Below are 18,398 nucleotides of genomic sequence, written 5' to 3'. Positions count from 1 at the left end.
GATCAGTTTTGATCACTTACAGATACTATAAAAGTACAAATGCTGATTAGCGATACGCTAATCAGCGAATAAGGGACCGCGGTGCGGTGGGCTGGGCGCTAACCGACGCTAACTACCTAACCAAGGGGCCTAAACTATCCTAAAACCTATCAGTCAATACCAGTGGAAAAAAAAGGTGACAGTTTACACTGATCACTTTTTTCCTTTCACTAGGTGATTGACAGGGGCGATCAAGGGGTGATCAAGGGGTTAATTCGGGTGATGGGGTGTGATCTGGGGCTAAAGTGTATTGTTGGTGGGTACTCACAGTGATGTCTGCTCCTCTGCTGGAACCAACCGACGAAAAGGACCAGCAGAGGAGCAGACAAGCCATTTAACACATCATATTTACAAATATAATGTGTTATCTGGCTTTTGATTCGATTTTTTAAAAATCATCAGCTTGCCAGCCACGATCATTGGCTGGCAAGCTGATGACGTGACCCCCCTCTAACTTTTGCCGGCCCGCGATGCTCATGCGCGGGCCGGCTTTGAGCGAAATCTCACGTCTCGCGAGATGACGCGTATATGCGTGACTCTGCGCAGGGCTGCCGCCTCCGGAACGCGATCCTGCGTTAGGCGGTCCGGAGGCGGTTAAAGAGGACCTTTCATCATTTTTGACATAGGCTAATTATGGTATTACTTTGTAGGGCGGCCCCCACTGATGCCATGGGTGTAATATATTTTTTTTTTTCTCGCTCTGATTGGATCTCGCTCCCAGCCAGGGAGAAGGAGACGCCCACAGCAGAAGACTGCATCTCCTCCCCATTGCGAGTTTAATGCTCATTATAATACAGCGCTCCAAATCATCGGGGGGCCACATTGAGCTATATGATGATATCTTCGAGCTCAGTTTCCCTCGTGTAATTATTTTATGTGTAACAGCTCTGCCTCTGGTTAATAGAAGGGTTTCCAAGCAAGGAGACCCTCTCTATAATGTATATATTCTCTATTATGGCAAAAGGACAGCAGTTATTTTATTTCTCCTTTGAAATCTCATATACAGTATCTCACAAAAGTGAGTGCACCCCTCACATTTTTGTAAATATTGTATTATATCTTTTCATTGGACAACACTGAAGACATGACACTTTGATACAATGCAAAGTAGTCAGTGCCCAAAGTGTCAATATTTTGTGTGGCTACAATTATATTCCAGTACTGCCTTAAAGGGGTTTTACCATCACATACAATGAGGGCATATCGCCCCACCTACAACGAGAACGGAGCGAGGAAATGCATGCGCAGCCGCCCTCCATTCATTTCTATAGGGCTGCCGAAAATAGCAGAGTGCTGGCCCCACAGATGCTCAATATGCTCAGTAGGGTTTAGGTCTGGAGACTTGCTTGACCAGTGCAACACCTTTCCCTCAGTTTCCTTAGCAAGGCAGTGGTCGTCTTGGACAGGGCCGGATTAAGAGCATCGTGGGCCTGGTGCAGAAGATTTTAATGGGCCTTTTTATAGAAAATGAAAACGCAACGCAGAGCAACTTTTTATAGCACAAATAAAGTGTGAATTTACGCAAAATTACACATGTGAAAATACGCATGCATAAAGTTTGAAGTGTGAACGGGTCTGCGTAATCCCATTCAAGTCTATTGGACTAAAGTTCATGCGTAATTTTGAAGCAGATTTACGCACGGGTTTGCGTGTGAAAAATCTGCTGTGTGAACTTAGCCTAAGTGTACATCTCTGGCCACAGTTTAAATATACAGCCATCTATATAGATGGCTGTATTATGTATAGCCACCCCCCAAGGAGTTAACTAGTGCTGCTGGATATGTCATTCAGGAGCATGAAAAGCTATTCACGTCTAGCTTTTCCATGCTCCTGAATGGCATATGTGTTTATAAAAGCTAATCTATTATAAGCAGATATGCCATTGAGGAGCTTGGAAAAGATAGGTAGGCAAGAAATAGTCACCTAGCTTTTCCATACTCCTGAATGGCATATCTGCTTATATGCATACATGTTTATAATAGCCAAGCTATTCTAAGCAGATATGCCATTCAGGAGCATGGAAAAGCTAGGTGACAATTTCTCACCTTACCTTTCCATGCTATGCTCCTGAATGGCAAATCTGCCTATAGGCATATCTGTTTATAATAGCTGATCTATTATAAGCAGATATACGACTCAGGAGCATTGAAGAGCTAGGTGACTATTTCTCACTTAGCTTTTCCATGCTCCTGAATGGCAGATCTGTTTATAATAGATCAGACTCAGCTATTATAAAGATATATATGCCTATAAGCAGATATGCAATTCAGGAGCATGGAAAAGCTAGGTGAAAAATAGTCACCTAGCTTTTCCATGCTCCTGAGTGGCAAATCTGCCTATAGGCATATCTGTTTATAATACCTGATCTATTATAAGCAGATATACCACCCAGGAGCATTGAAGAGCTAGGTGACTATTTCTCCTTAGCTTTTCCATGCTCCTGAATGGCATATCTGTTTATAATAGATCAGGCTCAGCTATTATAAAGATATATATGCCTATAAGCAGATATGCAATTCAGGAGCATGGAAAAGGTAGGTGAAAAAAATCATCACCCAGCTTTTCCATGCTCCTGAATGACATGTATAAATTATACAGTATACAGTATAATAGGTGAGCCAATGCTGATTTACTTACCGCCTACGAGTTGTTTTCTGGGCAGTACACTGAAGGTTGCTGAACGCGACTCACCGCTGGCAGCACCCCTGACTCCACGCAGGAAGAATTTTGAACTTCCCGCGCGCAGCAGCCGTCACGGTCTTTCACTTTACGGCATGGCCTAGGCCCCAGGGGAGGAGTCTGACGTGACGACGCAGCGGGGCATGCACAGCTGACCTGTCACCTGAGCTGATCTGTCAGCTGTCACTGTCCTGGTGAGTTCTGTAAAGGGCCGGCCTGGGAGATTTCTCCTTGCGCGCCGGCCCTGTCATCATCTGACAGTCAGCACGGTTCGGTCCTACTAAAGGGTTGCGGGGCGGCCGCCAGGCAACCTCAGCGAGGCGGCCTATGCGGGCCTAGCTCCGGTTGGCCTATGCGGACAGGGCCGGACTGGGGATAAAAACCAGCCCTGGAAAAAGTTGCACACCAGCCCCACAGCATTGTGTCATTATTTACTTGTTTATAAAAGGCGAAAGCATTCATTTTAAAACACGAATATGAATTTTGCCCCACAATAGCTCTTTTGTAGAACCCCCATGGGGGGGGGGGGGGGGAGCATGTAGCAGAGCTAGTATAGCATGTAGCAGAGCTGTGTGTGTACAGGGTGCATGCAGCAGTGTAGCAGAGCAGGAAGCCTGGTAGGGACTCAGTGACACCATTCTTTTAACTAATAAACTCTCAGACAATTATCTGAGTCCCTGCAATAACTATAGCCACTACATCACAGTCTGCTCCACGGCATTCACTGCAGCAGAGCTGTGTTTGCCAGGAGCCAGTCCCTCCTGACCTTCGGTTCACTTGAGAGCCGACTCAGGCTACTTTCCCACCTGCGTTCGGAGCTCCGCTCGTGAGATCCGTTTGAAGGGGCTCACAAGCGGTCCTGAACGCAGCTGTCCAGCCCTAATGCATTCTCAGTGGAGGCGGATCCGCTCAGAATGCATCAGTCTGCCAGCGCTCAGCCTCCGCTCCGCTCAGTGAGCGGACACCTGAACGCTGCTTGCAGCGTTCGGGTGTCTGCCTGGCCGTGCGGAGGCGAGCGGATCCGTCCAGACTTACAATGTAAGTCAATGGGGACGGATCCGCTTGAAGATGACACCATATGGCTCAATCTTCCAGCGGATCCGTTCCCCATTGACTTTCAATGTAAAGTCTGAACGGATCCGCTCAGGCTACTTTCAGACTTAGAAATTTTTGTGAACGGATGCAAACGTCTGCATTATAGGAGCGGATCCGTCTGATGAAACATCAGACGGACCCGCTCCGAACGCTAGTGTGAAAGTAGCCTCAGCAAGTGAACCGAAGATCTGATTCATGAAAAAGATCCGAACTTCCCATCTCTAAGAGCAGTGATGCAGCCGCGGTGACAGAGTGGGAAGGGGGGGGCGTGGTGTAGTGACAGCGTGGGGAAGAAGAAATTACAGAGCTGGGGGGGTGGAGCAATGAAAGGTTCTGGGGGAGGAGCAGTGACAGAGCCGTTACAGAGCCAGGAGCATTGATAGAACTTTCACCTCTGCCAGCACCCCTCAGAGGACCCCCTTTCTGCATGTGTTGTCAAACTGGGAAGGTGAGGGGGGTCCTTTCCATGCCACATCAGCAGCTAGTTTGCCTAAACCACCTAGAGGTACGGGTAGTAATGTGCTAAGATTAGCAAGAGTGTGCACTAAACTAATTGCTGTGATCACATTAAGGCCTCGTTCACACCAGGCAGTGCGTTCCGGCCTGATTCTGTCCAGAATGCCCTGCACCGCATTGCGGCCGGCTAACTATATTGTGAGGCAGGAGGGGGCGTAGTGGTCTGTTGAAGTGATTGGCACCATAACCATGCCCAACGGCTGCAATGCGATTGGCTGCACAGGATCGCAAGGCACATTATGTCTGCGGCCCAGTCCAAACCAAATGCTGCAAGCAGCCTTGTGACCGGACCTCAGGCATAATTGTGCCTTGCGATCCCGTGCATCCGATCGCCTGCGCCTGTGGCTACGGTGCCATTCACTTCAATGGATTGTCACGCCCCCTCCTGCCCCACAACATAGTGAGCCGGCCACGATGTAGGCATTCTGGACAGAATCATCTGGTGTGAACGAGGCCTAAACTTAGTCATTTCACACCACAAAGGCTGGAACGCAAGCCAGCCACCCATCCCTGCATAAGAAAGCGTGGCGGTGCATTGAAATAAGGTTTTGATTTAAAATTATTTTTTGTATCAGGACAAGTAGGTTGTCATGAGGAACAAGTAGATCGAGCCCCCGCTTTAGTCCTTCGACAAGTAGTTTTTGTTTTAAATTTCCACACCCCTGCACTGTTATGGGGGATCTGCGGATGGCACTGTTATGAAGGATCTGCGGATGGCACTGTTATACAGGATCTGTGGATGGCACTGTTATACAGGATCTGTGGATGGCACTGTTATGGAGGATCTGTGGATGGCACTGTTATGGAGGATCTGTGGATGGCACTGTTATGGGGATCTGTGGATGGCACTGTTATGGGGATCTGTGGATGGCATTGTTATGGGGGATCTGTGGATGGCACTGTTATGGAGGATCTGTGGATGGCACTGTTATGGGGGATCTGTGGATGGCACTGTTATGGAGGATCTGTGGATGGCACTGTCATGGGGATCTGTGGATGGCACTGTTATGGGGGATCTTTGGATGGCACTGTTATGGAGGATCTGTGGATGGCACTGTTATGGGGGATCTGTGGATGGCACTGTTATGGAGGATCTGTGGATGGCACTGTCATGGGGATCTGTGGATGGCACTGTTATGGGGATCTGTGGATGGCACTGTTATGGAGGATCTGTGGATGGCACTGTTATGGGGATCTGTGGATGGCATTGTTATGGGGATCTGTGGATGGCACTGTTATGGAGGATCTGTGGTTGGCACTGTTATGGGGGATCTGTGGATGGCATTGTTATGGGGATCTGTGGATGGCACTGTTATGGAGGATCTGTGGTTGGCACTGTTATGGGAAACTGTGGATGGCATTGTTATGGGGATCTGTGGTTGGCACTGTTATGGGGGACCTATGGATGATGCACTGTTATAGGGGATGTGTGCTATGACTGTACTCTGTACTCAGCCTCCGAGTCCTACCTGATACACAGCCCTGAACAGCCGGATGACAGCTCTGCACAAGCAGCAGCTAGCAGGCTGAAGGACCTTCCGTGATGTCATGATCATGTGATCAGTCACATGTGTGGGAGGAGTCAGGCTCCGGGCAATGTCCGTGCTGGAGCCTGCTGTTGGGGGCGGGGCCGGGGGATGGGCTCCTCTCTCTCTGTCAGTCCCTCTGTGTAATACTGCACCAGTCAAGGAGCTGTCGGCACGGCCGGCCGTGCAGCAGTCAAGGCTACCGGCCTAACGGGCCGTGCCAGTCCGGCCCTGTATGCGGGCTGCTGGGCCTATTTTCATGCAGGGGCCTGGAGCTGCAGCTCCATCCGCCCCTACGTTAATCCGGCCCTGGTCTTGGAGGTGTTTGGGGTCGTTATCATGTTCCCTCAATGAACTGTAGCTCCCCACAGCCCCAAACCATGACTCTCCCACCACCATGCTTGACTGAAGGCAAGTCACACTTGTCTTTGTACTCCTCACCTGGTTGCCACCACACACGCTTGACACCATCTGAACCAAATAGGTTTATCTTGGTCTCATCAGACCACAGGACATGGTTCCAGTAATCCATGTCCTTAGTCTGCTTGTCTTCAGCAAACTGTTTGCAGGCTTTCTTGTGCATCATCTTTAGAAGAGGCTTCCTTCTGGGACGACAGCCATGCAGACCAATTTGATGCAGTGTGCGGTGTATGGTCTGAGCACGGACAGGCTGACCCCCCCACACCTTTAACCTCTGCAGCAATGCTGCCAGCACTGATACGTCTATTTTGAAAAGACAACCTGTGGATAGGACACTGAGCACGTGCACCCAACTTCTATGGTTGACCATGGCGAGGCCTGTTCTGAGTGGAACCTGTCTTGTTAAACCGCTGTATGGTCTTGGCCACCGTGCTGCAGCTAAATCTCAGGGTGGTGACAATCTTCTTATAGCCTAGGCCATCTTTATGTAGTGCAACAATTCTTTTCTTTTTTTTAGATCCTCAGAGAATTCCTATGCCATGAGGTGCCAAGTATGAGAGAGTGTGAGAGCGATAACACCAAATTTAACACACCTGTTCCATGACACCGTTGAGGGAAAATGGCTAATTGGGCACAATATGGCCATTTTCACTTAGGGGTACTCACTTTTGTTGTCAGTGGTTTAGACATTAATGGCTGTGAGTTGAGTTATTTTCAGGGCACACCAAATGTACACTGTTATATAAGCCGTACACTGACTACTTTACATTGTATCAAAGTGTCAGATCTTCAGTGTTGTCCCATGAAAAGATATAATAAAATATTCACAAAAATCTGAGGGGTGCACTCACTTCTGTGAGATACTGTACATGCATATCTTGGGAAGAAAAACTCCATAAATCAGCCTAATGAATATCATTTTCTTTTAAATATGTTATACATTTATGATTCTCTCTCATTTTAGAAATATGTGGCATTTCTTAAAGGGAATCTGTCACCATGATCTTGGACTATTGCCTACAAAACCACCAAGACTGATGGAAAGTAGAACTGGCTTAGTTGCCTATAGCAACCAATTAGATTTCACCTTTCATCTTCCAAAGGAACTTTGAAAAATGAAAGGTAGAATCTGATTAGTTGCTCTGGGCACTTAAGCCAGTGTTCATTTACACCATTTTTGATAAATCTCCCCTCTTATCTGGAATACTAATGTAGTACTACAGATAGAAGTCCACAATTATGGCGAAAGATTCCATTTAAGGGTTGAATGGCGCAGTAACTAGTGTCTATGGCCGCTAATCACGATCGCTACAAGCATGACTTGTGTTCAGAACTAAATAAAACATCACTTTTAATCGATATAAGGGTAAAAAAGGCCCCTACAGACAGACAAACATGTAAGAAATGGTGATATAGAAACCCGTGTGGTCATGGATTTAAAGACCATATAGGGCTTCAATAGGAGCATCCGGTGGGGGAAGTACCCACACAGTGAGTAGCGCAGGATAGAGCACTCAGCTAGACGCCTGGAAAAGGAATACAGTACCAGGAAAATGCTGAAAATATCACTGTGGGCACTAGTAATGGACTAGCAAATGATGAGTGCCAAGCCAGGGAATGGTGGAGGGTAATAGTATGGTGTATACACAGACCCTAATAGGACCCTACTTGGCCTAGTCCACCCTACAAATGCATCCTTGGAACGGGGTCCAAAAACCCCGCAAGAGATGGCCCCGGCTGGAACTCTGGTCATACGCTGGATGCCCTGTTAAGGCCCTAAACAGCGATTGAAAGAACCGTATACCAACAAAAGGTGATGCAGATTAGGGCTAAAAAAAACTTAATTAGGCTTGTAGGAAAAAATAAAGGTGTCCCAAAAGCCTAATTAGGCACCTTTATTTTTTCCTACAAGCCTAATTAATTTTTTTTTTTTTTAGCCCTAATCTGCATCACCTTTTGTTGGTATACGGTTCTTTCAATCGCTTTTTAGGGCCTTAGGCCTCATGCACACGACCGTTGTGTGCATCCGTGTCCGTTCCGTCATTTTTCACAGTTTAGCGGAGGTCCCAATTATTCTATGGAGCTGTGAAAAAAAAACTGATAGTCCTCAGTTTTTTCTCCGCGTCCGTGATTCCAGTCCATAAAAAAAATATAACCTGTCCTATTCTTGTCAGTGGAAAACGGAGGACGGACCCATTCAAGTCAATGGGTCCGTCAAAAAAAACTGATGCACAACTGGTATGTCATCCATGTCAGTTTTCTTTTTCTACAAGACCTTGGTGCAATAAAATTATACTTTTCATTAACCTTCCTTTTTTTTCCCCCTGTCAGACAAAAAAAAAGGAATACACAAGGAAACACAACTGAAGCAAAATCGGACACGGACCACTGAAGCCAAATCACTGACAGTGAAAAAGCACTGTCGTGTGCATGAGGCCTTAACAGGGCATCCAGCGTAGGACCAGAGTTCCAGCCGGGGCCACCCCTTGCTTTTTGGACCCCATTCCAAGGATGCATTTGTAGGGTGGACTAGGCCAAGTAGGGTCTTATTAGGGTCAGTGTATACACCATACTATTACCCTCCACCATTCCCTGGCTTGGCACTCATCATTTGCTAGTCCATTACTAGTGCCCACAGTGATATTTTCAGCATTTTCCTGGTATTCCTTTTCCAGGCGTCTAGCTGAGCGCTCTATCCTGCGCTACTCACTGTGTGAGTACTTTTTCCACCGGATGCTCCTATTGAAACCCTATATGGTCTTTAAATCCATGACCACACGGGTTTCTATATCACCATTTCTTACATGTTTGTCTGTCTGTAGGGGCCTTTTTTTTTTACCCTTATATCGATTAAAAGTGATGTTTTATTTAGTTACTGCCCCTTTTTAATAGTTTCTTTTTCAGCCTTGGAGCAGTGCTCAGGAAGGGCCCTAACTGCCTATCCTGTTTGACCTTCTTTATTGTGTTCAGAAGTGCCATATTTAGGGAAATGCAGATGTCACAAAAATCTTTATTATGTACTCGTTTCCATGGGATATTGAGTCATGAATGTTCTGTTTCTGAGCCAACTTGCCCACGCTGTCAATTTTCTACATGTTCCTAAAACAAAAGTTCTTGTAGAAATCTTTCAGAGAATGAACTTGTAAATCTCCTCCCTTTATGGCTGGCTGACAGCGGGGGTGAGGGAGTTGTCCTGCTGCAGCCAGTGGTTTTACAAACTGCAATAGGAGTCAAAATAGGGATTCAAGAACAGTTTTTTTGCTCCATGTTCTTTCTTCTTCTGAGCAGGATGCATGCTTACTTCAGTTTTCTGCCCTCCCCACTTCCACCGGATCTTTTATCTACAAGGGGGAGGTGTGTGGAGCTTTAATCAGGTGAAGCACATGATGGCAGTGCTGCAAGTTTCAGCCCATCTCTGGCACTGCAGAATAAAGAAGCCTTTCTTCCTCTAACACACCTGAGTTAATGATGGCAGAGCCTCGTGTTTGTGTATAATAGGATTAGATTTCTTCACAGGTAACGCAGACCTTCCTGTAGACCGCAGCAGTTCTCGGGAAAGGAACGCCAGAGAGAACCTGCTGTCTGTGATCACTTACTCCCTTTTACTTTTATTTGTGGTGAATTGTAGCACATCAGGGGAAATGAATCTATGTGACCAGATAGCTGTACACATTAGAAGGCTGTGGGCCAAAATTAATAATCTTGATCTGGAGGGAAGGAGCGGACAGGTTTGCCAGAAAATCATGAAGATCTGCTGTGGCCAGCTTTAAAACGTGCCGTCATGAGGTAGAGGCACTTTTACTTCTTTCTTAATCAATAAAGCTTGGACTTTCTTCAACTGGTTTAGTGCTGGAGTCTATATTTTCCACTGTGGTTCCTTGAAGTCCCCCAGATCTTACAGTTTAAAGGGAACCTGTCACCGGGATTTTGTGTATAGAGCTGAGGACATGGGTTTCTAGATGGCCGCTAGCACATCCGCAATACCCAGTCCCCATAGCTCTCTGTGCTTTTATTGTGTAAAAAAAAATATTTGATACATATGTAAATTTTCCCATGCACAAATTGACCAGCTGCACAGATTTCAAAATAAATAACATGTCAAATATGTTTGCTATTTTTAGCTGCGGATTTTACCCATTTCAATGGAAGGTTGAGATCTGCGGCAAAACCGCATCAAATCTGCACAAAAATCTGCAATTAGACATTGCGGATTTTAATGCGGATATACTGCATAAATGCACATAAATCTGTGTGCAGGGGGCCTAATATAGACAGGAGTGTATCTTTCCAATTCATGTTCAGTCAACTGAATTTACCTCAGATGGACTCTAATCAAGTAACGGTGCATGCACGAGACTGAGAGAGTCTTGCCACAATGGCAGCCATCCTAATACAGCCTCATCGGAGCCAATCAATTTTACCGCATGCACTGTATATCGCCTGACAACAACTATGAGAACTGTAATGGTTGCCAATTTTTATTTATTTATTTATTTAAAACATGTGTTTTATCAATATCAGACACTTGTTTCATTGTGTATTGTTTATTATGTTCTTAGTCGCAGGTACATGAACCAAGAAAAGCTCCCTGCAATGAAAAGACCAAAGTTTCTCCAGCAACCAATGCATCTAAAGTTACTAAGGCAAAGAAGACAGGAAGACAAAAACGAAACAAGCTGAAGGCGGCGAGACAGAAGGCACGGAAAGCCGAAGCTGCATTGCAAGGAAATAAAGGAGTCCCGTATAACTGAAGAATGTGCTTTGTATATTGTGTCAGAAAAGACTATGGCAAGCTAAAACGTTGATAATACGGTATAATGTATTGGGGGCTCTATAATGTCTTGTCTATATAATGCCTTGTGAAGTCTCTTGTTACAAGCCTCAAATGTGAAGACCTGTTCGATTACAAGAGAATATCAACTCGCACAAACTGACTACATCATCACTTCATGAAAATGTCTGAGAAAGAAATGCACCTCCTGGAAGTATACAGAATCTCTACCTGTCCAACAAGACAAAGATGAGGAGGTTTCTGGTACAACTATCCAGATTATATTCTGCATTTATTCAGAAAAATATTAAAAACTAATCTGTATTATTCATGGATGTCCAGTGTTATTGATCACACTCACTATTGAAAGATGCCAGTCTAAAGGCCCTATTAGACCTATTTGGACCACTAATGGGGAACTAGTGCTCACAGGAACGCTCATTCTTGATAATTGGGCCGTGTACTCGTGCCGCCAGTAAACAAGCAAATGGTTGTTTGTCAACTGATTTGCATCAGGATGAAAGATGCACAATTATCGAGCGGCACATCTCCCTGTGTAATCAGACATGTGCTGCCGATAATAGAACTGAATGAGGGGGAAATGACTGTAATAGAGTGCCCATGGACGTTTTTATCGTTAATCTGTCGCTAGACTTGCCCAATAAGTCCAGGTGCAGCTGGCAAATAGTGGTCAATTGGAAGTGCTACCTGCAGCCGCTGAGGTGCACATGTAATAGCACCCTCAAAGTTACTTGGGTTAGAGCAGGAATGCCCAACCAGCGGCCCTCCAGCTGTTGCAAAACTACAACTCCAAGTATGCCCGGACAGCCTACAGCTATCAGCTTACAACAAGGCATGGTGGGAGTTTTGCAACAGCTGGAGGGCCACAGGTTGGACATCCCTGGGTTAGAGGAATAGCAAAGGTTGGAAATTATGCTTAATTTACTTTAGTGACATTGCCATTTTTCTTTTCAGCAAGGCCTCATGCACACGGGTGTTGCTCGGCCGTGCCCATATTGCATCCCGCAAACAGCGAGTCCGCAATATACGGGTCCCGGCCGTTTGTGCACCACTTCACGAATGTGGATCCGTTCACATTAATGTTCTATTTTTTTGCGACACAGACTGATCACAGACCCATTCAAATTGAATGGGTCTGGATCCGTCTGCGGCAGTCTCACGGATGTTGCCTATGCGTTTGAGACTGCAAATGGCGGTCCACAGTGCACGCAACGGCCGTGTGCATGAGGCCTAAGCCAGATCTTTTGTTATACACACCAACTATTGTTCTAATTGGACAGATATTGGTCAGATAATCTGTTGGTGTAATACAGCCCTAAGGACTGTATTACACTGTCAGATGTTTGGGCAGTGCATGCGCTGATGGATGATAACACATCCAATGGTAACACAGTGCCATTGCTACCACAGTCATTCCTCCTTCATTGACTTCTGGTAATTATTAGCAGTACATCCCTGACCTGACTAATGGGTTGCAACGACAGCCTGGGTGTAACAAAGGCCCTCAAGTTCTGTTATACAGTGCACTGAAATAGTCTATTCAAAGGTAGTTAGAGCAGCTCTCACCTGTCTGGAGAACTTCAACCATGAGGACACGGACCGCTCCCTCACCTGGACTGGGAGCAATGGAAATAAGTGAAGAAGAGTCGTCCAGCCTTTCTTTGAGAAGTTCCAATTGCACTTTATTCGATATCAAAATTTAAAAAACATCCAGGTACAGATAGCGTTGCTCTACGCGTTTCAGGCAGCAAAACAATTTCAGCCCTTACTCATGACCATTAAACATACACTCAGTCCTCACTCTTATAGGAGGAGAAGACCACACCTGGACCAATCAAGGGGTCATGCGGCCACTCCCTCCTACAAAAGTGCATGACAATAAAACAAACTTAGACTTAAAATATCCTCATAAATAATTTAGAGATGCAGGGAATCCAATATTCAGTATTGTAGAATCAAATCTAGTCTTTTGTTTAACCCTTGGGGTTGGCGGCTTTCCAATCTGAAAATCCAAAAGGATTCTCTTTTTAGAAGTTTCCTTTTGCGGTCGCCTCCCCTCGCTGGTTTATTGACCCTTTCAATACCTTGCACAAGCATATCTGAGGTATCGCCACCATGAACTATCGCAAAATGAAGACTAGCCGCTGAGACATTGCGGCTTTCATGGTGCGGCACATCAGAGATATGCTTTCTTATCCGGGTTTTTATAGCATTTGTCGTGCAGCCCACATACTGCAGCAAGCATTTAGTGCATGTAATCAGATAGATAGCATATGTCGTATTGCAGTTTAAGAAGGATTTTATCACAAAACTTTGGCCATTAACACAAGATTCAAAAGATCTGGACATTTTCATTTATCTGCAACAAGTACCCACAGAGTGCCCACATTTATAGTTGCCTTTGGTGGATAGCCACGTATTTTGGGATGGCATTATTCCTCTGTTTTTCTGAAACAGACTCGGGCTGACTGTACTTGCAACCGTAGGGGCTTTACGTGCCGCACATTTGACACCATTTACTGCCACCTCACTCCAGTTTTTATCACATGCTAGCACTGGAAAGTGTTTTTTAATAATGTTGCAGATCTGTGTGTATTCACTGCTGAATTGTGTGACAAAAACATTCTTTTTTGTGTAATTTGTGTCACAATTCATTTCCATTCTTTTTACATCTATTTTTCGGGTGAGCTGAGATCAATCTATCTCTGTTCATACCGAGAACTTCCTTGTTATATTTTATCATCATCTGTTTTGAGTATCTTGGGCCTCCGTTTCATAAGTTTCTTGTTGGCTGCAGTTTCTTCTAGCTCTAATGAGTTCCCCTTTAGGTATATTTCGAACTGTATGGATAGGGTGACACGACTTAGCGTGTAGTAATGTATTACATGATGTCGGCTTTCTGTATGTACTTGTGTAAATGGAGGCTGCGGGGGAGTTCACCCTCAGGTGGAGATCCAAAAACACTATATTGGTGGTGTCCTAGTGAACATTAAACTGGATGCTGTTCACACATGTGTTTAGATAATAAGAGAAAGGAGGTATGGCCGCCACATCACCAGACCATATGAAGATCAGGTCATCGATGTAACGGCCATACCACCGGATGTTCTCTACAAAAGGGTTGGTGTTGATGAGGAGAAAGTTTCTCTCCCACCATGCCATAAATATATTGGCCATGGAGGGAGAGAACTTAGCCCCCATCGACACCCCCGATGTCTGAAGAAAAAACATTTCATCAAACATAAAGAAATTCCGCCTGAGGAGGAAGTCCACCACAGCCACCACATACTCTGCAAGTTGGTCAGTAAAATCTCCAAAATCTTTCAAAAACCACATCAAGGAGGTAGTGACCAGATTATGTGGAATACTGGGATATAAAACAATGACATCTGCTGTTACCCATCATTAATGGTCAGACCACTCCAACTCCCTTACTTCTTGTAGAACTGCTTTGGAATCTCTCAAAAAACCTGGGATGTGGGGAATTAATGGTTGCAACAATGAATCTACCCATTGACATAGATGCTCAGAATACGACCCTATCCCTGATAACAATGGGTCTAAGGGGTGGAGGGAAGATCTGTTTATGTACTTTGGGGAGGGCATGTAAAATAGAGATGACAGGGTGGTCAACATAAATATAATCATATTCTTTTTGGTTGAGAGTACCAATATTTAGCCCTCGGAGTAACAACTCTCTGAGTTCTGCTTGGAAAGAGGGGAGCGGGTTGCCAGATAAGATCTTGTACGTTTTTTCATCTTGTAACATCTGGTGAATCAAAAGCCTTTATAATTCGCTGTCTAAAATGACCACCGCTCCCCCCTTATCAGCCTGTTTGACCACAATGTCAGTCCTATCTGCTAATCCACGAAGTGCTGTAGATTCATTTTTAGACAAATTACTCACTCTGGAATTGTTTCCCTGGGAAATAACCTTATTATTCAGCAAAACTAGATCCCTCTCAACCAATTCTTGGAACCTGTGCATGGGATCTTGACTGGATTGTATAAAAGTCCCGGTTGGAGGGGTTAAAGTTCTGCGAGCAATGGGTTAGTTGTAAAGGAGAGCTCATGTTTTGTAATTCCTGCAATTCATATACATGTATCATTTCTGTAAATGACATATTTGCTGGACCATATTTGTCAGAAAAAGCATTTTGCAAATTCTCATCATCGGTATTAGTTTCTATATTTGAGGCAATCAGGCTGGTTTCCACCTCACCCATATTATCTGTATAGGGCTTTAAATGATTGAAAATGTTGCCGCAAAGTTAAATTGCGGGCCATCCTGTTTACATCCAATATAGTTTTATAAAGATCGAAGTGGCATGTTGGTGAAAATGTCAATCCTTTTTCCAGTACATTTAACTCATGCTGTGACAAGATGCTAGCAGATAGATTCATTATTTGTGGTTCATTTTAACTTTTTTGAACCTCGCGGGATATCGGCGATTTGGGATGTCTTCGGCCCGCCCTGCGTTTTTTGCTACCTGCTTGTGTGAACCGAGCTCTAATACAGAGGAATTTATAGCTTCCTTCACCTGGGGTTGAACCAGGTCACACTCTGACACACTATGACACCACCAATATAGTGTTTTTGGATCTCCACCTGAGGGGGGACTCCGCCGCAGCCTCCATTTACACAAGTACATACAGAAAGCCGACATCGGGTAATACATTACTACACGCTAAGTCGTGTCACCCCATCCATACAGTTCAAAATATACCTAAAGGGGAACTCATTAGAGCCAGAAGAAACTGCAGCCAACAAGAAATTTATGAAACGGAGGCCCAAGATATTAAAAGATTATCATGTAGAGCATACTCTAAACAGATGATGATAAAAATTTTACAAAGAAGTTCTCGGTATGAACAGAGATAGATTGATCTAAGCCCACCCGAAAAAAAATAGGGATGTAAAAAGAATGGAAATGAATTGTGACACAAATTACACAAAAAAGAATGTTTTTGTCACACAATTCAGCAGTGAATACACACAGATCTGCAACATTATTAAAAAACACTTTCCAGTGCTAGCATGTGATAAAAACTGGAGTGAGGTGGCACTAAATGGTGTCAAATGTGCGGCACGTAAAGCCCCTACGGTTGCAAGTACAGTCAGCCCGAGTCTGTTTCAGAAAAACAAAGGAATAATGCCATCCCAAAATACGTGGCTATCCACCAAAGGCAACTATAAATGTGGGCACTCTGTGGGTACTTGCTGCAGATAAATGAAAATGTCCAGATCTTTTGAATCCTGTGTTAATGGCCAAAGTTTTGTGATAAAATCCTTCTTAAACTGCAATACGACATATGCTATCTATCTGATTACATGCACTAAATGCTTGCTGCAGTATGTGGGCTGCACGACGAATGCTATAAAAACCCGGATAAGAAAGCATATCTCTGATGTGCCGCACCATGAAAGCCGCAATGTCTCAGCGGCTAGTCTTCATTTTGCGATAGTTCATGGTGGCGATACCTCAGATATGCTTGTGCAAGGTATTGAAAGGGTCAATAAACCAGCGAGGGGAGGCGACCGCAAAAGGAAACTTCTAAACAGAGAATCCTTTTGGATTTTCAGATTGGAAAGCCGCCAACCCCAAGGGTTAAACAAAAGACTAGATTTGATTCTACAATACTGAATATTGGATTCCCTGCATCTCTAAATTATTTATGAGGATATTTTAAGTCTAAGTCTGTTTTATTGTCATGCACCTTTGTAGGAGGGAGTGGCCGCATGACCCCTTGATTGGTCCAGGTGTGGTCTTCTCCTCCTATAAGAGTGAGGACTGAGTGTATGTTTAATGGTCATGAGTAAGGGCTGAAATTGTTTTGCTGCCTGAAACGCGTAGACCAACGCTATCTATGCCTGGATGATTTTTTAATTTTGATATCGAATAAAGTGCAATTGGAACTTCTCAAAGAAAGGCTGGACAACTCTTCTTTACTTAGTGCATTGAAATAGTATTCATACCCCTTGAATTTCTTCACATTTCTTCAAGTTACACCCACAAACCTAAAGTGTAACTGTCATTTCTTTTCTTTCTTTTTTTTTTGCTAATGTGTAGGGACAGAGATAGGAAACAGTTTTCTAATATACTCTATTCAGGGAAATCGTTTATTTATAATAGAACACTCAGACTGAAATGAAATGTCAGCCGCAATCTTTTCACAGAACGTTTCTAAGGGACATCCGTCTTTCTAACAGCGCAGTGCTGGGCTGGCCAGGAAGACGAGCTGGGATGGGAGCTGCTTTGCGTCTGCTCTCACTGCTTCCTCATATAGTAGTGGTGACAGTACACTAATAACTAGAAATTAAATATATATTTATACATTTAGGGGGTCATTTATTAAACAGAAATACGCCTTAATTAGGCTTATTTCAGGCGCTGATTGCAACACGAAGGTCCTTTGCGCTGCAATCTATGACTTCTCCCCGCTCACCCCAGGTTTAAGAAAGAGGGTGTGGCGTGCCCGGCATTCCCGTCTCATTTACTATTTTGTACGCCTGTTTCAGGTGTAGAAAATGGTCTAAATGTAAGACAGCTAGGAAGCTGTCTTACATTTTTTTTTTAAATCAGATCATTTTTATTGTAATAAAATACAACAATGTTATAAATATAAGCGTATCAAGTCCCATATTTTGACATACAAATTAATACCACTGATGATTATGATACAGCAGGCAACCATACAATGACAGTGTAACCGCAACATACCCTTCCCACCCAACCCACCCCCCCTACTCCCACTTCAGCACTCAATGGACTTCACCTATTTTATTCAGTTCCAGACCTCCAACGACCCCACAATTTTTCAAATTTTTGCAGACATCCTCTCTTCTTAAACACTATTTTCTTATACGCTTAGGCTACTTTCACACTAGCGTTCGGAGCGGATCCGTCTGATGTTTCATCAGACGGATCCGCTCCGATAATGCAGACGTTTGCATCCGTTCAGAACGGATCCGTCTGCATTATAACTTAGAAAATTTTCTAAGTCAGAAAGTAGCCTGAGCGGATCCGTTCAGACTTTACATTGAAAGCCAATGGGGAACGGATCCGCTTGAAGATTGAGCCATATAGTGTCATCTTCAAGCGGATCCGTCCCCATTGACTTCCATTATAAGTCTGGATGGATCCGCTCGCCTCCGCACGGCCAGGCGGACACCCGAACGCTGCAAGCAGCGTTCAGGTGTCCGCTCACTGAGCGGAGCGGAGGCTGAACGCTGCCAGACTGATGCATTCTCAGCGGATCCGCCTCCACTGAGAATGCATTAGGGCCAGACGGATGCGTTCGGGGCCGCTCGTGAGCCCCTTCAAACGGAG

The 18,398-nt window shown here is 44.7% G+C and overlaps 1 protein-coding gene across 4 annotated transcripts in view; it reads left to right on the top strand.

Moving 5' to 3' along the window:
* Window positions 1–18,398, top strand: part of ICE2 (interactor of little elongation complex ELL subunit 2) — a 154,543-nt gene that overhangs the window by 124,835 nt on the left and 11,310 nt on the right. For 3 of the 4 annotated variants that reach the window (XM_040413735.1, XM_040413732.1, XM_040413734.1), the window contains one exon: window positions 10,835–11,375. The exons of the other annotated variant lie outside the window; for it this stretch is intronic. In XM_040413735.1, the coding sequence (XP_040269669.1) occupies window positions 10,835–11,026 (192 nt within the window). In that variant the 3' untranslated portion in view covers window positions 11,027–11,375. Of the gene's footprint in view, window positions 1–10,834; window positions 11,376–18,398 lie in introns of those variants that run through there. 4 annotated transcript variants of the gene reach the window in all.

Source organism: Bufo bufo, chromosome 1 (assembly GCF_905171765.1).
Source record: "Bufo bufo chromosome 1, aBufBuf1.1, whole genome shotgun sequence".
NCBI lineage: Eukaryota > Metazoa > Chordata > Amphibia > Anura > Bufonidae > Bufo > Bufo bufo.
This window is presented reverse-complemented; position numbering and strand designations above follow the sequence as displayed.